Source organism: Taeniopygia guttata, chromosome 11 (assembly GCF_048771995.1).
Source record: "Taeniopygia guttata chromosome 11, bTaeGut7.mat, whole genome shotgun sequence".
NCBI classification, from domain to species: Eukaryota; Metazoa; Chordata; class Aves; order Passeriformes; family Estrildidae; genus Taeniopygia; species Taeniopygia guttata.
Window position 1 is genome coordinate 19,989,372 of NC_133036.1, and position 22,640 is coordinate 20,012,011.

The following is a 22,640-nucleotide window of genomic DNA, read 5'->3' on the forward strand; positions in this document are numbered from 1 at the left end:
AGGTTCTGTACAGGTTCTGTGCAGGTTCTGTGCAGGTTCTGAGCAGGTTCAGGTTCTGAGCAGGTTCTGTGCAGGCTCTGTGCAGGTTCAGGCTCTGTGCAGGTTCTGTGCAGGTTCTGTGCAGGCTCTGTGCAGGTTCTGTGCAGGTTCAGGCTCTGTGCAGGTTCTATACAGGTTCTGTGCAGGCTCTGTGCAGGTTCTGTGCAGGCTCTGAGCAGGTTCAGGTTCTGTACTGGTTCTGAGCAGGTTCTGCAGCAGCAGAGCCCCAGGGCTCAGCCTCCCAGCTGCACTGCTGGCTCCTCTGTGCCGCAGCCGTGCAGGAGCAGGACGAGCTGCCTGTGCAGAACGTTCCCTGGGAGCAGTGCCCAGGCTGGGCTCACCTGGAGCGTCTCCATGGCTGGGTGCACTGTGCCATAGAGCCTGATATTGTCTCCTGAGAAACCCGTTAATGTACAGAAAATCCAAACTTGGCTTTTATGTAGTAAAAGATTGGCTTTTATGTAGTAAAAAACAACATAATACAGTACAGGAATATAAAAAGAAGCCATCCAGTGCAAACATCATAAACATTGGAAATGGATACAGTGTTCCTTAAAATAACTTTAAAAAAATTAGGATTAAAAACAGCAATTCCAGGCAATAGAATCTGGCTGATACCTACCAAAATACTTGACTTACTGCACTAAATAATCTTATAACTAACTTTACCTGCTGATAGCCAATACCACAGGTACTGACAAAATCCTTAAACTGTAAGTATTATTAGTTAGCATTCCTTATAATACACAAATAAGTGGAACCCCTAGAGCACATACTGCTGCTGGATTAAGCAAAACAGAATGAGCCCATTCAAAATAAAACCAAGGCTGTCACCCTAAAACGTATTTTTAAAAAACAAAGAATAGGATCTAAGGCTGATTTGACCAATGGACAGAATTCTCCTCAGTTTTCCTTTAGTTTGTATTTGAAAATTTGAGTGATTACATTGTTGATGTATTAGTGTCCAGCCAAATATTGCATCGGACAACTTTTTACAGCAGTGAGGAACAGTGTGAGACCATTATTGTGCATTGTTATTTCCTGCCAAGAAAACATTCTGGGGGAAGGGAATGTGAATTGGAGATGATGTGAACAAGTAAAAAGCAAATTTGAGAGGTTCCACTATACTTGTTTAAGAAAAAAAAAAAAAAAAAAAAAAAAAAAGATTTAGCATTATTTGGTTAGCTACCAGATTTAAATAATCAAATCAACTAAACTAATACATACAGCTCCAGCACAGATCCTGCACAGTGGAGGATCTGTGTAGCAGGGCTCTGTTCCTGTTGGAGGCAACAGGACTCTGCACTGCTGGAAGCCAGAGACAGGCCATGGTCCCAAGGGACCCACTTTTCCCAAAATGTTTTTGGCTGGGTCCCTTCCAGTGTGGGAAGTTTCATTCTGGTCATTCTGTGGCTCTTCACCAGGTGGGAAACTGAACACAGTCCCTTTCCAGGGATGTGGTGGCTGCAGCTCCAAACCATCCTTACATTTGTGGTGCTTTTATGCAGCCCAGCGTGTGGGAGTGTAGCAGTTTGGGAGTCTACAGTATTTTCCTAGGTGGAAAATACTCCTTTTACAGTACCTGCTTAGAAAAAAAGCACAACAATTTCACAGTAATGAGACCCTTCATTTTTTGTCCCTGAAAAATGCTCTTGCTTTAATAATGCTGAATAAACCCCCTATTCAACCTCTTTAGAAATGTAGAGAGACCTGTATTTCCATCTAGAGAGATTTACAGTGTTGGAGTCTTGACGTTCCTCTGATCTCCACATTTCCTGCCCTGCAGGATACGTTCCATTGAGTAGCAGTGAGATCCTATTTACAGAGTGAAAAAACAATTTTGCTGCTAGCTAGAGCAAATTCTAGCACGCCAGAAATGTGCCCGAAATTGTCATTAGGCTGCTAAAAATGACAGATGAAACCAGATTGTGTGTCTAAAAATCCTGTCTAATTTTATCTTGACTAACTAATAGATGTAGTAGAAGGCTATAAAGCAAAAATAATTAATAGAAGGGAAAGAAAGAAAAAGTAATGCTTCTTTTTGAGAGTGATGGAATAATTTCTAATACTAAATGATAGACCATATGTTCCTCCTCTCTTCTGCTGGATGAGCATAAGTGTGGAATGTCAATAAAGATGTTGCAAGAGGGGCAGGCAGAGCAGCCAGCTGGAGATACAGGAGGTTAAAACATCCCTTCCCAATGCCACTGAGCCCCTCTCTCCCAGCAGAGGGTGACCTTGGATGCATGTGGATGGAAACAGCACAGGAGGAGAGGCTGAGGGAGAAACTGGGACAAAACCAGGAGAAGTGGGGAAGACGGGGATAGGAGGTGTGCTCTGGAAGACTTGAGCAGATCAGTGAGCAGGAATTTTGGGGCAAAAAATGAATGTTAGCAAGGACAGTATTGCTGGGGGAAGTTAATATAGGTGATCTCTGTGTGTCTGTTTGACCCTACTGCAGGCTTTCTCCATGCCTGTTTGAAATCCTACTACGGCCTGAGGGAAGAGCTGTGAGTTCCTCTTCGGCAGTCTCTTGGTGTCTGTCTGTGGTGGGAGAGACAAAACTCATGGCTAGTTTGAGCTTAATACACAAAATCTTCACTTGGTTCTGAGCCATACAGCTCAGCTAACATCTTGAACCTGGGTCCCCAGTCATTGAGAAAGTCGTAGTCAATGTCTGAGTCTGAGGAGCCCGAGCCCAGAGAGCTGAGGGACTCCGCGATGGACTCGGCGCCTTCGTAGCCGTAGATGTGCAGGGTGTCGTAGGGCAGCAAATCCCTGTCGTTGTCAGCCTCGTCCTTCTTCACCTCAATCATCATCTCCATGCCCCCAGCCCCAGGGGGGACGTTCCCAGGAGGTTTCTGGACCTGTGCATAGGGAGAGGGAGCGGCCTCTGCCTTGAGGCCGTTCTTGCGCACGGAGTTGAGCACGGACACGTCGTAGCTGGTGGTGTCCATCTCGCCCCCGCCCTCCTCGTCGTAGGTGACCAGCTGCTCATGGATCTCTGCCACGCTCCTCCCAAGCCCGCTCAGGTCCTTCTTGTGCCTCTTTCTCAGCAGAATCAGCAACGCAATTACTGCAAAGGAAACTTAGATGAGCATGTGTGAATAGAGAAGTAACACACTAAAACAAATTGCATTTAAGATACGTAACATAATCTGAAGTGCTTGTTGGTTTTTTTTTTTCCTGGAGTGTTTTTTAGCATATATTTATTTAAAAAATAGTTAAAATTTCTATTTAACTGTAGGATTAGGTGAAGGAGTTCAGTCTGGACTGTCTGGAGTCTCCCTGACTCTTGAGTTGGAATCACAAGTACAAACGTATGGTGTCACAAGGTCATAGAATAAACTACTGCCTTGAACTCTTAATGCCAACTTACGTGGTACTTGTAAGACAGGCCAATTCTCAGGCAAGGAAAAGGTACTCAGCCTTTTCTGATAGATTTCAAATGCAGCAAATAGGTACTGGTCTGCTGATTTGTTACAAATGTATTTATGTTCACTGTACTGCTTCAAGGGTTTCCAGACTGGTTGTGCCATAGGAACCAGAAATCCTGTTGTTATTGCTCCAGCCCAGATTTCTTGTTTTATAGCTGTGTATGCGGCTGGTACCAGTAAATCAAGTATATTATACATGTGTGCAATAGCCTGTCTAGAGGAGCAGCTTTACAGCTGAAGCTTTCTAACAGGCCAGAGAGTAAGAGCACGTGAGATGAATGAAATAGCTACAACATTTCTAGCTTTGTGACCATTTCATACCCACAAAGCTTTTGTAGATCTCACCTAAAGAAGCAAAACAATCCTCACGCTGTAGTGCAGAGAACATTCCAAAAGTCAGATACTCACCAATGATTGTGAAGATGCAGATAAAAATTGCCACCAGTGCTTGTATGCTGACGCCAACCTGCTTTGCCCTCTCCTCACAGAAGGTGAAGTTGCCTTTCTCGTTGCACTTGCAGACACTGATGACCAGGGTGTTGGTGCTGGTGAGGTCAGGGTCGCCGTTGTCTGAGATGAGGACAGGCAGGTAGTGGAATTTGGCCAGTTCCCGATTGAACTGTCCATATTTGACAGTGATGTTAGCCGTGTTGTCTGGAAGAAGTAAGGACACTCCATTAGGTGATAATCTCTACTAGAAGTAAGGACACTCCATTAGGTGATAATCTCCACCAGACTGTCCTCACAGATTATCAGTCAGCTGGTGCCTCTTCCCCTTAGACAGCGCCAGCCTTTCGGGAAACAGTGAAACTTTAGTTTCATTAAACATATTTTTTTTGCCCCAGTATGTTCAGCCTTTAAAAATAGTTACTTAGCTCAGCTAGACCAACCACAGGTCAGTGCTACAGCTTTTCTTCCCTGAGGCCTGGGGTCCTGCAGCTGAGGAAGGGATTGCAGGGATACACTACCGTAGTTCTCAATCAGGGAGAAGTTGCTGTCTTCTGTGGCCAGTGAGTATCTGAAGAAACCTCTGGGTGATGTTTCATCCTTGTCAACAGCTGAAATCCTGACAATCACCTGGAGGATGGAAGAGGTCACAGTTTTCAGTGCATATTGCCTCCACTGATAAAGCATGTGGAGTATTTGAACTGGACTGCGTAACCTTTCGTTTCAGGGCAGGACACAGACATCTCAGGATAACTCCTCTTCAAGTTTTTTTCAGGTGAGAAATTTCTTTGTGGGTTTTCAAAAAGACCAGTTTTGCCTCTTCAAATTTTGCATAACGAAAGCACAAAAAAGCCTCACTTTAAAAAACATATGGCTTGTTGAAGTGTCTAAGATGGTGTCTTCCGAAGTCCTCAGCCTACTCTGAGGTGTGACTGTCATTCTTGGAATGACATTGAAACTGCCATGCTTGAAGGACATGCTTGGGTTTTGAAATCTTCAGCCTGATGTCCATTAGGTGTATAAAATACAAAAAATGTGTCTGGTTATATCCCAAAGGTATTTTAAAAATTAAGCTGAAGGTGAAATTAATACCTTGCATATTCTATCAGATAGTCCAGGCAGTGACAAAATGTCCTGGTTCTGGCCAGGAAAGAGTTAATGTTTTTCCCAGTAGCTGGGAGGGGAAAGGAACTCTCTTCCTGGAGAAGGAGTTCCTTCTGTTTGATCAGGTGTGGTGGGATAATGCTGGTGCTGAGCCAGAGGGAGCACGTTGGGTGGTGTAGCTGCTCTGCACTCTCTCTATTTTTTTCTATATATACATTTCTGTTATTTATATTGTTGCTATTACTGTTTATTTTCTTATCTCATTGCTATTTCCAGGAAATTATCTCAGCCCACAAAAATTTCCTTTTTGTGCTCCTCTCCATCCTGCTGCAGGGGAAAAGAGGGTGAGTGAGTGGCCTGTGGTTTCGGGTGTCCCACTGTTCAGTGGGAACACTAAACTGGGGAGTACCTCCCCTAAACCATGACACAAAGTCTCTTAATCAAACAAATATCACAGTACAGGCTGAATGCTTGTGTCTGAGGCCAAACACATAAATCCAAAATACCAACATTGTGCCAAGTAGTAACAATTTCTATGTGTAGATCCATGGACTTTATGACTACAAAATAATGTTCAATGCAGCAGTGTTTCTTTTACTAGTTGGAAGTAGTTTCCTCCTCAGTATCACATTCAAGTATCTGTGTGATAGAACTGAGCTGCTAATTCTTGCTGTGCAAAACTTGACTGTCCTTCATGGCTCAACTGTTAATACACAGATGTGAGAGCCTGGGGGGAGAGGAGCAGTGCAGCCCATGTGTACAAGCAGATAAAAGTCAATTTTCCAGCAGTGCAATATCCTTAAGAAATATTCCTGACCACTGATGTTTTGGAAATCAATGAAATGATTGGGTGTTTTGGCATGAAAACTGAGACTCGCTTTTATTAAAAGACATCTTTCACTTGAGCTGACAAGCAGTAATTCAGGTTTCGGATAAAGTTCTCCCTGTCTCACCTTCCCAGGTGCTGCATTTTCACACACTCGGGGTTCCTCAGGAGAAACAAGCTCTGGAGCATTATCGTTGACATCATCAACGATGACGTGGACGTGGGCGTGCAACTCTCTGTCGGAAAGTCGGCCTGGAATGACAGCGGGGTACAGGTCCCAGCCTGGAGTCCCAGTGCTGGCTAAACTCCCCTTCCCACACCTTGTGCCCCCTTCTGTGCCCTCCACATGATAAAGAATTTCTAGCTCATCATATCTTCAACTTTTCCTCTGAGATTTAGACATTTTCCTAAAACCCCTCATAGTGGTTAAATCATCAAGGATCTTTCAGGAGTAAAAGGACTGTAGATTATGTCTTCCTGATTCTTCCCACTGCATGCTGATGGATTGAGCATCATTCTCTGACACTAAAGCAACAGGCACAGGACAGTCCATGTCTATATTTTGAAATATCAAACCAATCTGGGACTGGTCTGCCTCCCTGGAGCTGAGCAAAGCCAGCGGTCAAACCTTGAAATGATCTCTGACCTATTTGTAGGGACTTGTTTGACTGGGAGGATGCTGCTGAGAACCTTGAAGCACTCCTTTCATTCCTAGCTCAGCAGGGACAGGCTGTCAGGTTGTGCCTTTCATTTTGCCAGCCCTGCTGGAAAGGTGTAGCAGATTTCTTTCAAACTGGGAAATGGGTGGCACTTACCATCTTCAAGGATCTCCACAGCTGCCACAGTGATGTTGTATGAGGAGCTGAATTCTCTGTCCAGAGGCTTGGGAAGTTGAATTACTCCATTATTTGACACCCTGATGTAGTCTCCATTAGGATTTGCTCTACGCTGAATGTATCTGGATTTTGTTTAAAACAACATATGTCAATGCACGGCTGGGAATGCTGTGTTTCATTTCATTTCTTCTCAGAGGAAGGTCAGAGAGTTCTTATGTGACAAATTACATTATCTTGACCAGGAGGGCTGAGAATATTGCCCTAAAACTATGCAAGCTGGGAGAATGAAATACATCTGTCAGAAGAGATTCCGTATTATTGTACTTTGCTGTTTCAGAAGTCTATTTTCTTCTCTAAGCAGATAATTGAGAGAGCTCTTACAAAAAAAAAAAAAACAACAAAAAACCCCACTAAATTATAACCATGAAAAAATATCAAAGTTTATATTTGTTCCCTAAATGTGCAAGTGTTATATCAGTAAGTCCATGTGGTAATTATATGGGTAAATGAAATTTATGTTCAGGTTTTGATGAGCATATATATCCATGGCTGCAGTGCTGGAAAAATTAAATTGGATTTTTTTTTGTTTGTTTTGGTTGGCATGCAGATTCTAAAAAAATAGGGCCAAAATCTGGGTTCTTTGTTAAATTCCTGGTGCCATTAATGGATTTTGCACTTTCAAATAGAATTGCTAAAGGTGGTGTTGTCTTACCTGATTTTCCGTTTAGCTGCGTCGGGGTCCTCGGCATGAACTGAACCAAGAGTTTTTACTTCTGCGTGGTTTTCCCTCACTTTGAACTCGTAAGAGGGTTTGGTGAAGACAGGAGGCTCGTCCACGTCGGTGACCTCGATGGTGACAGTCGCGATGCTCCGGGGGTTGCCGGGCTTGAAATGCCGAAGGTTCACGGTGGGGTCTGTGGCCTCGATGCTGAACCTGTATTCTGACACTGTTTCGAAGTCCAGGGGCTAAAAACAAAAAGACAGTTACAGATATTCTTTCACTGGTGATCTAAGCAAACTTTCCATTGGCCCTCTGTGCAGATTTAAGATCTGTGCTCTATTTCATGTTTGGCAATGTTACCAAATTCCATCTTGGCTGGACCCATGGGAGAGCATTTCCCAGCTGAACTTCTCTATCATAGCGTGGCTCAAGGTACCTCTGGTGTGGAACAGATTCATCCAGTAGTTTAGGTTCAGCAAAATAATTTTATTTTGAGTTAAATCATTGTCTTTTTATAATGCTGTAACTCCCAAAACTTGGTTAGCTCCTGTCCCCCACAGGCTGGGGAAGAGATTCTCCTCTTGGCTATGCTTTGTGTTCTGAAGGCACTCAAGGCAGATTGCAGATCTGCACTGGCTGACAGCTGGGGCATTCAGTGATAAATGACATCCTCTTCCCTGTTTTTCCCCTTGCCTGAGACTACAGAAGGAATCACACAATGGGAGGAAGGCCAGGAGCTCAGGCAGTAAGAAATGCTCCTTTCAAAGTTTCCTTTGTTCTACCACCTGAGAGTCGATAAACGCTGAGATGCACAGCAGTTATGGTGACTCTTCTTTTCCTCTTAGAGTAGACATTGCAAGGGGAAGTGGTGGGACTTGCCCAGCAGCTGACATTTTATCTCACATAGCTGTGTGTTTAAAATTACAATGTGTGCACAGCCAAAATCACAGGGTGAACTTTGCCCACTAGAGGAAAAGGAAGAGCTGGTTCCAAATCCCTCTGGGAGGGTGTGTGGGGTCTGTGACTGCTCCTCCTTTGGGCAGGCACTGCATTCCCCAACTCCTGGGAAGCTGGGCAAGAGCTGCACCTGCTGAAGGAGAGCTGCTCATACCAGCGTGACCACAGCCAAGGATTGTACTGCCACTCTTGAAATCCTTGGTACTGTTTTTCCTGAAAGTTTTCTCTTCTTAATGACATTTCTAGTCTTAGCACTTACAGAGAGACATTTGGAAGGGAAAAACACATTCCTGTCAGTCTGAGGATTACAGGAGCTGATTTATAGTCCTCTCTCCTCTTTTTTTTTTAACAGCAAGTCAATGAAATCAATGAAGTCTCAGTTTAGCAATGCTCTGCAGCAGTCCCCTGGTAAAAATCATGTAGGTTTGAGAATTTAAAAAAAACAAAGAACAGACCCTAAGAAAGGCTTTGAAAAGTCTTAAAGACATAAGAAATTAGTGGGGAAGCTCTTAAAAAAAAAGCTCTTTCCTCACCCTGAAGAAAGTAAGGGAGCTGTGGCTTGGATTGGAGCAAATTCCAAACTACAAAGAGACTTTTAGAAAGGAGGTCAGGTGGACTTGTTCACATTTTCTGCTTTGGTTTCAGGTGGGCTTCAGAAGGGAAGGATTTTTGACTTGGCCAGTTGGTTCAACTCTTAAATCACTGCCTCTTTGAAGCATCCAACTACTTGAAGTTTGAAAGGAACCCAAAGCACCTAACCTGAATATCTGACACAGCCCCCACTGCCCTCTGCAGTAATTCTGGAGTTTTTCAGGTCTGGACATTGAAAAGGACTAGAAATCATCAGCTCTTCTTCTCCCAGAGCTCAGAGAGCTGGTGTTCAGGATCAATAGATTTCATGCTGACTTTCATGTGTTTCTGTTTTTTCCTGCAGATAGTCCTAAACCAAAAAATCACTTGTTACACATGGACAACCACAATAATCATCTTTGTTATGGAGAAAAATACCTTCTTTGGCCTAAAGATTCCTTCATTTGTGTATGGATTTGCTACAATGTCAAAGGTGTCCCTGAACTCTCCTTGGATAAAGCTGTATCTTGTATTTCTGTGCTGTGGTTCATCGATATCTTCTACTTTGACTCTGCCAACTTCTCCTCCAACTGAAATGTTTTCAGGAACTTTAAAGTGAAATGATGCTGTTAAAAAAAAGAAAAATACATAAGGAGTGTGTACATGGAAGTTAGGACTTAGTTAAAACTGTTCTCACTTGACAGATGCACATAAAAATACTTCATTGAGAATTTAGCCTTGTGTTTGTCTAAGACATGTAAAAGTACAAATAATACCCCAAATTGTCAAGATCCTTAGCAAAGGGATAAAATTAATACTGATTTTTGTTTTCTGCTCTAGGTGTGCATCACCCAGGAAAAGTGGCTCTGGCTGAAACACAGAAGAGCTTCTGAACATGGAAAGTTCTTTTGGCTGTTTTTAAGGAAAGCTGAATTGTGCTGGACCGTGAGCTGAACTCGTGCCAGCCCTTGGTTCCAGGGTGGCTCAGGGGCTGTGGCACTCACAGTGTTTGAACACTGGGAAGTTGTCGTTGATGTCGGACAAAGTGATGATCACTGTGGCTGTGCTGGAATCCCCGGAGAAACCTGGAGCATCTTTGGCTTGAACAACAATCTCATATGTTGACTTGGTCTCTCTGTCTAAATTAGGCTCTTTTGTATAAATCACTCCTGTGAAAAAATAATATTGGATACAATAAGATTTTGCAGCACATCCAACATCTTTTCAATTTTGACAGCAAATTTTTATTGTTTTTTATTTCTACACGTTCAGCTTTAAGTATCAATTTTACAGTGGTATTTTTCAAGAAATGTTAGAAATTTTTCTGCATGATGGAATATTTAGGAGCGCTGATGCAGAATATTCCTTTTAATGGATCTTTAACCTCTTACCTGTGGTCTTTGCACTAGCAAACTAGTGTGGTTACAAGAGATACTGACATTGGTTTAAAAACTGGGCAAAATTTAAGCAAGAAAGTTTAGGAAAGTAAATTATTATTACCGAATGCTGTTTCTGAATTTGTGTATTCCCTTTTCCTGTTTGGTCACTGGAACAGTATCTGTGCTAAACTGAAAACATGAACTCAACTTAGCTCCTGGTCAATCATTCCACAAGCGGGAAAAAAAATGACCTTTTATCTTCTCATTGTGTTCATGGCAGCTGATATCCTGGTTTTATTAATTCATTTCCAGATGCAGACAGTGGCATTGTAGAGTGTGAATGAAAAACCTTCCTATATCATGCTTAAATGTATATTTTGAATGATTATTCCTTTTTTCCAGAATAAAAAAAGCCTTAAAACTGTGTTTTCTTCAAAGGGTAGGGCATGGATAAAGTGTAAGGCCATTTGTGTATTTGACTTACCGGAGTCATCAATGGTGAAATATTCACCTCCTGTGGTGACTTCGTAGGTGACCGTGGCATGACCCGACACTGTGGGGTCATCAGCATCCACAGCTGTCACTTTGGTGACTGAGGTTCCTAGAGAAGCATTTTCAAGGTCCATATTAATATAAGAGGTGCTTTTGAAGGCCAGCCAGGAAGGAGGTGAGTGCTGGGGGACATACCTACTGGTGACATTTCTGGGACAGAGCCATTGAACACCTTCTGCACAAACACGGGGGCGTTGTCGTTGATGTCGTACACCTTGATGATGAACTTGGAGGGGCGCTCCAGGGACCTGTTGTTGGTTCTGTCGATTATGAGGGCTGTCAGCTCATACTCTGCCTTCTTCTCCCTGTCCAGCCTCTCAAAGGCATAGACATCCCCGCTGGTCTCCTCCACCTTGAAGATGGTGTTGGCATACTCCCCCTCGATGATGTACTTGGCGTTGTTGTTCCTCACGCTGGATGTGATCTGGGAGGAGAGTGTAATTCAGCGAGAAAAGGCGGGTCTGGCAGCTGGGTGCAGCAGTCTCTCCCAGAGGATTCACACAGTCAGGAACTCCTCATCCCATGGGAACCCTCAGGACTTTTGTTGTCAGCTGGGCAGCACTGACCAACACCAGCCCATAAGCAGCTGGGCTTACAGGATGACACTTGCACCCACACTGAAACTTGCTTGCTTATACAGAACAAAGCCTTTTTAAATCATACCTCATATCTCCTAAAGGCACAAATTGTTCATGCAGCCAGCACTTACAAATAATGAACTGCATTATGTCTGAAATAACATGAGCCACCTTCAGTCTTCAGTCTAAGTTACTGTTGTTTGCAACTTTCTGGACCTACCAGGGGTTTTTGCTCAGTTTCACAGGATTACAGAAGGAAATCTGTATTCACAGCTCCTGGCATTATTCAGCATTAACCTCTATTCCTTAGCATTTAGCAGAATTCCTGCCATAGCTGACAGCTTTCTTGTGCTCAGTCACATACAATCCTTTAATAGGCAGTCTTCGGGCTCATGCTATGGCAGGAAGGTTACATTTCCACCCCATAGATTTTAAAATTTAAGGTTAGATGCAGTGAAAAAGGGATGTGAGAAGAAGAAGGAGCATTAATCAGTTTTAAAATATAATCTAATCCAATTCTAAATGCTTTTGCACACTAGTTGATTTGCAGATAATATAATGATGCTTCCCTTTCTATACCCTCACACATACATGGTCACTGCTAGAAGGTTTAAACCACAATTTTCCATGCACTATATTAGGGTTCTTATTTCAGCCAGCTAATTATCAAGGGTTACTGGATTCAATCAAGTACTTCTAGCCTTTTGTTACTGATATCATTATAAATGCCACCTGTTGGGTTTTCAGGACTTGATTTATCCTGTAGTTGTAATTTACTGTTGAGCATTATTTAAATTTCATTTTTTTCTTTTGAAATGTGTCATTAATATTTCCACCCCTCATTCCTTAATCATGCTTCTGGCTGCTGGAACTGCTGGAGAGCAGTTCACAACTCTGGAGATGCCACATGAGAGATAACCTCACCCTTGTGTCAAAGATGGGATAGTCTGTGCCTTCTTTCTCAGTTTTTGTGTACCTTTTCAGTGTAAAAAGCATAAACCTCTCAGAATGCCTTTTCTGGTGCTGAGGACAAAAGGAAAGCACTGAGGTAGTGCAAGATAAAATCCAGATGTGTCAGCACACTCCTGCAGCTCTGCCTCACTGCTGCTGGGGCCTTTATTTGAAGGGTTAATCAAGGGCTCGCAGGAGCCTTCAGGGGATTGTGCTGCTGAAACACCCCAGGGCTGGACAAAGAGAATTACTCTTATTTAGGACAGCTCCAGGAATAGGAGCTGCTCCTCAGTCTGGGGCTGAATTGGTCTGAAACGAGGCAGAGATACCCTTTGGGAGCTGAGAGGACCCTGTGGCCTCTGTGCTTTCTCTGTGGTGCTTTTTTGGCATCCCAGGGCAGCCAGCAAGGCCTGTTGGACTCTGCTGAGACAGCCCTGAAGATGTGAGTGCTATACAGGCCAGGGAAGTGCTCAGCTGCATTATCTGCAGTGTCGCATCCCTCTGAAAAACTGCATTGGGAGAACTTTCCCTGGGCCATACAGTAGTTGGGCAGTTGATAATAGACTTTTATGAGCACTGCCCTGAGGAAAATGAGTTTGCAAGCAGATCAGTGCTTGTTAGTATTTTTAAAAATTCTTTGCTTTCGCTTTGTTCATCAATATTTTTGATTGTGTAACAGTATTTTGAAACACAGCACTCCTGCTTTGAGTACAAGCTGAGAGATGTAAACTGTTGTTTATTAATACATTTGTTTTTATTTGCTGATCTCTGAGGTTTTTGAAAGAATCTCGTGCTGCCAGAAAAATCCTGACATGCATCAGGCACCAGACTTCCTTCCTAACCATGCACCTGCAGGTAATGTGGCTGTTCCTACATTTGGAATCTCCAGACCTGCTATTCCATTAAATTTACCTGTATTCTTCAAAGGAATTAAAATTCCTATGGCTCTGTTCTTCATTTGCTCTTTGCCCACATTTTGAAGATTTTAACATGTTAATGTGTAGGTAATAAGTCCCATTTCTATTTCCTTTTTATTTCTCCTGCCTAGACTGCAAACAATTCAAGCTCCTCATTTGCTATTTTTAGTCATTGCTGACAGTTTGCTGCTTACCTTGCCAACGTGGTGTGGCAAAGGTGTGTCAATCTCTTCTTTGATGTGCATTTGGTTCCATATCCAGTCTCTCTTCTGCCGTTTGTGGCTGACATCATTTGAACAAAGGGTTTGGGCTGATTTCTGACTCCCTCCATCAGCAAATGCTGGAGCCAAGAACAACGAGAAAAGTAGAAAAAGGTGGCTCATCTTCCTCTGTAGCCTAGAAAAGAATATAGAAATGCAAAAATATCAATAACAACAGAATCAGATTCAGCAGAGGGAGCACACATGGAAGTGCAAATGGACATTCCTTCTACAGGGGAGTTTGATCACTTTGTTTCTTTTCATTTGCCTCAGCATCAAAACTTGAAGGCTTCTTCCTTCTATGGAGTAGTTTGAGCTGAACGAAAACGGTAAAAACCAAGACAAGTATTTCAATTAATTAAAAAGTGAGCTTTGAATGCTGGTGTAAGAGCCAGCATCCCCCTGAGTGGCTGTCATTGCTCTGAGGAGCAGATTCAGAAGTCCCCGTTGTGCACAGGGCCGGAGCCTGGCACCATGGCTGAGCTCGAGTTAACTCCCCTTGAAATGGAATGGTCAGGCCTGACAAACCCAAATGCAGTGTTTGGACATGCCCCGACACAAAATATGCTGTAGTCAAAATCTTGCTATGGAAAATATTGGTTTAGAATAAAATCTGGTGGTTTTTTTTGTTTTGGGTTTTTTTTTTTTTTTTTTTTTGGTGGAAAAAGTTATTAGTGTGAAATTTCAATCCATTCCAAGTACAATATAGCAAATTACCTTTCTTTAAGGGCTCATCTATTGATTCAACTCCTTGTCTTCTGAAGCTTTTGGAGACTCACATAAAGTTCCTTTATCCCCTACTCCCAGACTTTAACATCTGCAAAATGATAATTTGTGAAGTAATTTCCAGGTGAAACTATATTTTTGCATCCTGTGTTGATATTAGCAAACTTTAGGCCTGACTTTCATATCAGAGGAGTTATTTTAATGTTACCAAAGCTGATTAATTTTCTTACTAAATTTCCCATTCTTGATAGAAAGGACTGTCAGGGAACTTTAACACTCAAGTAATCAGACTTTAAATTGCACATAAATGACTTTCCATTAGCTTTTAGGAGCTGTCAGCATGCACATCAAAAATAAACCCGCTAATTGTGATGAGAAGTTGACATCACACAGGCTGCTGGATGCGAGATTAAATTAATATTTTCATCAGGAAGGTGCTGAGACGTTTCCAAAATTACTCTTTGGTAACCAGGCAATCAGTGTTATCCCATGGTGCAGCATCAATGTCAGTAAAAAAGATTTTATTTACCATGAAATGTTGCTTTGCTGTACTATTCTCTCTCTCACATTGTTGTACATAACTTGAGAGGAATGTTCCTCCTTTGTGGCTGGGTAGAAAGTGAATAAGGTGCCTTTGAATTTGCTTTTTGATAGATAAGCTCTGTTTGATCAGTATTCAACAAAGATTCAAATTCTGGATTCAAACAAAGCTTTTTGATTTAGCTAGTTTTTTTTTCTATTCTATGCCTTTAGCTTGACTTCGAATATTTTTAGAAAAATGAGTATAATTTAGTTATTTCTCTATAGTTTATTTGTGTAGATGAACACTTTACAACTGGAAACTGGAAGGCAGCGATATGATTCTGTTCTGATTGCATAAGTGTGACTTTTACCCATAAAACTACAAACCACAATAACCAAAGCAAGCCAGCCAGCACAGGCTGTGGTTTTGCCAAGGAGCAGACTGAAGTGCTCAAGAGCCTTTTTCTCCTGTGCTGGTTCCTGTGCTCAGTGGAGCTCTCCTGCAGCGCTGAGCTGCTGCCTGGAAGGTTTAAAACAGAAATTGCTGACTGAAACGATTTCCATACATCTGCATTTCAGCAGAAATTTAGCTGCCCCTTTCACTCAGTGTGTCCATCTTTGTGTTTGTAGATTTTAAGGAGGCTTCAATTCCTTTAACTCCTGATTAATGGATTCCTTGTCAATATTTGTCCAACCTCCCTGGGAAGTGAAGGGTTCCTTTGGCAGTGGTCTGGAGGTCCTTGGCTGCCTCTGGCAGTGCAGCTCAAGCACACACTGAGGTGGGAGAGCCTCTTGCAAAAACTGATTTCTGCTTCACCTTTGGCAACTTTCAAGCTGCTCATCTTGGGGAAATGACATTGCACCCTGGAGCTCTTTGCTTGCTCTTCTCCAGGGACATGGAGTGCCTTGCCCTGTAGGACAGGCTGACCCTGAGGACACTTTCCCCAGGGCACTGTGCTCATTTTCCGTGGCAGCCTTGGCTGCTGTCACTGAATTCCTCACGGTGCTCAGGGATGTCCTTCCCTGGGAGCACACCCAGAGCAGTGATGTGAGCAGTGCAGGCATGGGGGCTCAGTCCTGGTGGGAAGCCACTTTCCCTGGCTGCCAGCTCCTGACAAGCTGCACTAAATACACTTTTCTGGCCATGCCACTTGTCCTTCCCAGCAGCTCTCCCCCAAAGTGCCAGAAGCAGCAGCAGATGGGGACATTGCCATGCCTGAGCATTCCCACAGAACCAGGAGCAAGAACGCTTCTGAGGGATAACAGGGGTTATTAACAGGGAGGATCAGCTTTTCCTTTCTTCTGTGTCTGCTGGGCAGCCAGGACTGAGGGAGGGGAATCAGGTGCACCCCATCAAGCAAGGACCCCCAGCTCCCAGCACAGGTGGGAATGCAGGTGGATCTCTGGGATGCTGCCACGAGTCCCTGCCCTGCTCTGGCCTCACACAGCCCCCTGATCCCCCTGTCCCTGGCTGATTAGTGCAACAGCTCCAGCTTCTTTCAGTCTAATCAAAGACCATAAATGTTCCTGAAAGTTAGCACAGAGTGCTTTATTCAAGCAGCTGAGTTTTTTGCTTTGCTCTTAAATTTTCTTCCAGCAAATGATGGGTTCTCCCACCCATATTATTCATTTGATGAGTTGAATTATTTTAGCAAATAACTCTTGGTCTGCAGGGTACTATAGACAGTTAACTGAGAAATTCTGGTATTCAAAGTGATTTGTGTGACACATGACTCATGAAGTGCAGTTTCTTCTTCCAGACTGGGAGAAATTATTAAAACATGTTGGGTGGAGATACAGACAATACTGTACTAATTAAAAGTTTGCATTTTACATGTTGTTTTGGCAAGTAATCAACTGTAAAGGTGATGAACAGCTGATATAAATACACTCCCCACATAATGAAACCACATTGGATGAAATAGTCTTATGAACATTTGTGGACTTTTTTTGGTTTTGTTTTTTGGGGTTTTTCTTCTGCTACTTGCCTCTCACCTAGTTTACTTCTAACTCTAAAAGTATGTATTAATCCTTATGCAAGGTTAGTTTAGCTGGCAAAGAAATTTGTTCTATGCCTGTATGTTAAAAAAAAAGTTAAACCAGTCTTCTGTACAGAGATTTTAGGAAATGAGGGACAGGTGCCTCTGAAATGATGTATTTTCCTGGTCAATCATACTAAAACCTTATGCTTATCTTTGAGAATTTTTCAGCATCCAAGAAAACCCAAATGGATAATGGTAGAGTGGTGATAATGAACATCCTGGGAGAAAAAGTTGCTAAAAGTGGCTGTCATACATGAGAAAACCAAAACCTTTTAAAAGGGTCGTGTCCGTGTTATTGAGATAATTTGCATAACTGATTGTGAGAAAGGCTGGAAATGAAAGATTATTTTCTCTTACTGGAATCTGAATGATTCCAGTAAGAATCTAAATTGTTCATCTAAATGAAAATTAAAAACCCCATACAAAAAAATTAGTCTTTCTAGGAGCAGACAGCACTGAAAAATTATTTTTCAGATGGAAAAAATATACGTTGATACACTATCTAAACATCTCCAAAATTGCTGTGCTCAATGCAACCATGGCAGATACAGAGAGCAGAACCTAACCTGGTCTCAGGGAGCAGAATGATTCTGAACAGCCTGGCCATACAGAATCCATTTTTAACATTAATTTCTCATCTATAGGATGGGTAAGACCAAAATTAAATGAGTGAATGCAGCAAGCCCTAAGGAACAGAAAGTTAACACACCAGACAGAGGAGGGGGATAAATTATCTTTTTCCTTTGCAGTGCTGTAGTTTTGATGAGCAGGCAGAAGATTATTAAAAGAAAATAGCCTTATCAATACTTAATGCTGCCTTTCAGGGGCCAGAGAGGCTGTGCAAACCTGGGCTGATAAAGCTCCTCGCCCTGCAGGCAGATAAAAAGCATTATCTGTGCCAGAAGGGGCACTGGAGCACAGAGGGCTGAGATGTGTCTGTGGTGTCCTGGCAGGGACCAGGGCCAGGAGTGACAATGCTCTCAGGTTTTGGTGTCCCTCGGCTCAGATCTGCTGCCCCTGGCTATGCCCAGCTCCCAGAGGAGCAGCAGGAGGTGTCCCCATGTGTGTCCCCAGGTGTGTGCCCTCAGTGTGTCCCCAGTGTGCCCCCAGTGTGTCCCCAGTGTGTCCCCAGTGTGTCCCCATGTGTCCCCAGTGTGTCCCCAGTGTGTCCCCAGTGTGCCCCCAGTGTGTCCCCAATGTGCCCCCAGTGTGTTCCCAGTGTGTCCCCAGGTGTGCCCAGTGTGTCCCCAGGTGTGTCCCCATGTGTCCCCATGTGTCCCCAGTGTGTCCCCATGTGTCCCCAGTGTGCCCATGTGTCCCCAGTGTGTCCCCAGTGTGTCCCCAGTGTGTCCCCATGTGTCCCCAGTGTGTCCCCATGTGTCCCCAGTGTGCCCCCAGTGTGCCCCCAGTGTGTCCCCAGTGTGTCCCCAGTGTGTCCCCATGTGTCCCCAGTGTGTCCCCAGTGTGTCCCCAGTGTGTCCCCAGCTGTGACCCCACTGTTCCCCCAGTGTGTCCCCATGTGTCCCCAGTGTTGTACCTCTGCTCCCGCTCCCCTCCGTGCCGCTGCCGGGGCTCCCGTGGGACAGGAGCTGAGGGCACCCAGTGGCAACAGGAACTGGGGAGGTCCTCAAACCCCAGTGACACTGAGAACAGCTGCCTAAGGAAATCGTGCAATTTTGACTCAGAGGAATCTTTTTTTTTTTTCTTTTTTTGCATTTTCAGATGTAATTTGTGGCGGGGCAGGACTGTGTTTCTGTGTCTGTCACATGTCCCAGCAAGGCACACAGCTCTTTCCTGAGAACACTCTGCTGCTTGTTCCTTTCCACCTTGCTGAGCTGATTTCAACAGGCCTTGTGCCTACCTGGGGCTGGATTTTTGATTGTCCTTGGTTCGGTTTTATACCTGTGAGAAGTGATTTCCACTGATGACTAAACAGTCTGGGGTGCAAATGCCTGCCTGGAACTGGTTCTAAAATTCCATTTTGTGTGCAATGATGGTACCTTGAAGTAGATAGCCACTGTGAAGACTAAACAATCTGGAGTGCAAATGTCTGCCTGAAAACCAATTGGAAAATGACATTCTACTTGGGATAGTACCTTTGAATGAACAGATGCTTGAGCAATATCTTAAGCAAACTTGCTACTTTAAAAATATCAGTGTTGTGAGAGCTCTCGTGCTACATTTGGTGCTGCTCAGTTCTTGGTGTTGATGCTGCAGCAGTGTATAAACACAGGTGAGGATGTAATTCAGCACTTCCCATTTGGGCTCCTCATATTTTCTTTCCAAGGAAAAGGAGAATTAATTCTAATCTGAAATTGCTTTGTGATTTGAGCTTCAAGTTTCTGGCAGGCCTGGGGAAACTATTAATGACTTATTTTCCTGCCTGTTCAGCTCATCAGAAAGTTTCTCCTGGATAATGCAAAATACAACTTGACCTTATGGGTGGATGGAGCCCCCAGCTAGGACAAATTTCTCTTTTGGAAATGAAGAAATTTGACTATAAAAGACCTATAAGTACTTTCTTTGTATACATTAAATGTTTATTGCCTTGGTGGAAAACAGGCAGCCAAGTAGTGCTCCAAGTCTTTCTGTTATCTCAGACACAGAACTGGGAAGAAAATTAGGGAGGCAAGACCTGGTTTGGTGGTTTTTTTCAATTTTTTTCCCTTATTTTTATTCTCTTTTTTTTTTTTTCCTTTTCTTTTTCTTTTCAAAGAAGCAAAGCCAAGTCAGTGAGTGACAACTTGTGTCCTAAAGATGGATGAGCAGCAAAAATGAATCTACCCAAGAGTCCTCCCAGAGATCCTGACAGCTCTGCTTGTATTTTAGTGAGTGCCCTGCTGGTTTAAAGTGCTGCAGTGAATCCTGAGAGAAGGCAGAGTGAGAGGTGAAAATCAGAAATGTATGGTCCAAGAAGATTTTGGTTGTAAACAGAATAAGTGAGGAAGGAAGATCCCTTTAGTTCGTTGCTGATAAATCTGAGTTGAGATTTGAGAGGGTCCTGTCAGACAGTGAAGCACCAAAATCTCAAAGGTGGAAGGATTTTTAACCTCTGCTGGTTTCTCTCAATTTCTAGTTAGCCTTCTCTTAATATGCATTTTCTAAAAACTTTCAAAAGCATATTTGCAGTTTGGAGGGTGCTGAGTATGCTCCTGCCTGATTTGTATCTGATAAAGAACAGATACAATTTATTGAATGTATGTTTCTGGTGTAGGTTCAATTTCCTGTTCACAAATACACATTTGCTTGGCTTAGATCTTGATTTCCCTTTACATAACACCTGCACAGCTCAGAATCAGCTCTGAAATTGGCTTCTGTTAGAATTCAAGAAAACCTTAAAGAATTTCTGTTCCTGGGAACATTTGGGAGAGATGGGATGATAGATTGTGCCTGATTGTCCTGTGGTGTATTGGTACCTGTAGCCTTTTGTGGATAGTGTTAATTTAAGTGTGTCTGGGGATCTGAAACTCTTCTGTTTGTGGAAATGAATCCTTACATGATCTAATAAAATAAGACCTGGAGTGTCTGTACAAAATGTGCAACTTCCACCTGGGTCAAGAAAATCTAGGATTTTTCTGTGTCATGTCAAAAATCTTACCCAGGAAAATAAGCCACCCCAGAGGGGCTGCTCCTGTAGGTCACATGCCCAAGCTTTGATTCCTATTCTCATTTTTAATCAAATAATTTTCCTGTCAATCTGAAGTAATCTGTTTTTTTATCTGAGTTTCTTTCTTGTAAATCTGGTAATTGAGGAGCAAATTAAGCATATGTTAATGTTTCAGTTACTGGACTGTTCATGGACCTTAAGGAAGGACTATTTTGGTGCACTCTTGAACTGAGGGTTGTTTGCTGTGGATGACATATGAGATGGAGGTAAAACAATGCTTTGGAGTCATTAAAATGAACAGTGACAGTACAGATTTTCTTCTCATCAGACTGGTGATGCAGCTAATTGTTGTTTTAGGGGATGACTGTTTTTCTGTGGCCATCCTGGTATGTCCAGCAAGAAATCCCATCTTGGTAAATCTGCTGACCTTCTGCCCAGAACAGAAACAGAGGCAGAAGTCTGTCAGAGCCACGCTCAGTCTGAGTGAGTCTTTAACAATCTTCCTCATTTTCCACCCTCAGCAGGCAGCTCTGTCTCCTGCCAAGTGCAGAATCCCTGGCTTTGCTCATTGTTCCTGATAATGTTAGTTGTCACCACAGAAGCTGTAGAGACACTTGGGAGCTGATGGGAACCAGTTTGGAACGGGACACATACAAAGCACAAAGCACTGAAATGTTCTGGTGCTGCTTGTGAAGTAAAGTCACATAATGCTTTACTTTCCCTGAAGTATTCCCAAAATGGATTAGAGTCCTTTAAATAAGTGGTATTGTCCAGTCTTCCCATGCATAAAGCCTTTTACTTCATGTAAAAATGTCAGTCCAAAATATAACGAGGGATAAAATATGCTTAAGCACAGTGCCGAGTATAAACACAGCTGTGGAAATATTTCTGATTAAATTATTAAACCAAATTTTGATTTTGTTTCATAGCAAATAAAAATATCACCATAAACAGAAAATTTTTGCTTTCCTGTAGTTGTTGACAGCATTAATCCCATGGAGTTTAAGTCCCCTACTCTGCTGTAGCTTTTTACAGCCTCTGGTCCCTTGGAGCAGGTTTATGAGGCTGAGTGAGGAGCAGGGGTGTTTTGATGTTTAGGGAATGTGCTGAAATCCACAGGCAGAGTTTAGGGGTTGGCACAGAATATTCTCACCTCATCATCTGTCACACAGATTCTGTGCTGTCTGGTTTAGAGCATTCCATTTATTACAATCAGAAATCCCACAATATCTATGACTGGTATGATTTATTTACTTGGCAGATGTTGCAGGGTGAAACAAACAATCAAATGATAGAAAATTTGCTCTTGGCCACATGTCTTGTGGTGACAGTTGTCAAATGCTTTTGAAGGCAGAGCCATTGTGGGGGTTAACTCTGGGTTAAGTGCAGCCCTTCTGCTCTGAAGTGAGCTGATAAGATGGGTGGGATCACCCTGCATGCATAGTTTGGAACTGCAGACATTTCCCTCTCTAAATTCCTTGTCCAAGATAACGAGGAAGATACCTGACATCTGGATTAATTATTGATAAAGACAGATGTTGAAAATAGTGATGAAGTGCCAGTGTTGTAGACAGGCAAAGAACTTATTTCCTTCCTTGTATCCAAAAGCAAATTCCAGGGATGTTCAGGTGTACTCTCCCTGGGCAGGGGCTCTCTCAGCCTCAGGGACATATTTACCTGGCTGTAGATCCAGCTTTTTTCCTTGCTTTGTCTGAGCCAATTTCCTTTTGCTATCCCAGACTGAGGTGGCTCAGTGAGACAGAGAGAGGTGCAGGAATCTCCCTGAACCCCCCTCATCCCCAGCACCCCCCACTCTGATGCTGCTTGAATTTGGGGGAGCAGGAGGACAAGAGAATCCTCAAAAAAAAAAAAAAAATTGCTCATTCCAGCGCAGAAGTGGAATAGTTTGGGCATCCTGGAGGTGCTTGTGATCATTGAAAAGATTTCTCCAGCCTCTCTGACCAGGAGCTTTGCTGCCTACAATAAATAGTTGCACCTTTCAGACTGGGTCTGTTTTGGTGCTTCCCCTGGTTAGCTCAGCTCTACAGAGCTTGGCTGAAGCTGCCATTGAGTTTGGCCAAGATGAAAGAATACAAGGTACTTATAAGAATAATGTATTGAAGAGCTTTATCCACTTCCCCTTGGCATCCACATAAATCCTTACTATCA

The 22,640-nt window shown here is 43.1% G+C and overlaps 1 protein-coding gene across 2 annotated transcripts in view; it reads right to left on the reverse strand.

Annotated features, from left to right (window-relative positions):
* Positions 1 to 472: 472 nt before the first annotated feature.
* CDH5 (cadherin 5) overlaps positions 473 to 22,640 on the reverse strand; it is a 28,867-nt gene continuing 6,699 nt past the window's right edge. The window contains exons 2-13 of one of the 2 annotated variants that reach the window (XM_030282288.4): positions 14,292 to 14,391; positions 13,509 to 13,710; positions 11,004 to 11,292; positions 10,801 to 10,917; positions 9,942 to 10,106; positions 9,376 to 9,563; positions 7,402 to 7,655; positions 6,669 to 6,811; positions 5,981 to 6,105; positions 4,445 to 4,553; positions 3,885 to 4,130; positions 473 to 3,115 (exon numbers count right to left, since the gene is read on the reverse strand). In XM_030282288.4, coding sequence (XP_030138148.4) covers positions 2,622 to 3,115; positions 3,885 to 4,130; positions 4,445 to 4,553; positions 5,981 to 6,105; positions 6,669 to 6,811; positions 7,402 to 7,655; positions 9,376 to 9,563; positions 9,942 to 10,106; positions 10,801 to 10,917; positions 11,004 to 11,292; positions 13,509 to 13,697 — 2,319 coding nt within the window. In that variant the 5' untranslated portion in view covers positions 13,698 to 13,710; positions 14,292 to 14,391 and the 3' untranslated portion in view covers positions 473 to 2,621. The remainder of the gene's footprint in view (positions 3,116 to 3,884; positions 4,131 to 4,444; positions 4,554 to 5,980; positions 6,106 to 6,668; positions 6,812 to 7,401; positions 7,656 to 9,375; positions 9,564 to 9,941; positions 10,107 to 10,800; positions 10,918 to 11,003; positions 11,293 to 13,508; positions 13,711 to 14,291; positions 14,392 to 22,640) is intronic. The other variant, XM_030282287.4, reaches the window with a different exon arrangement.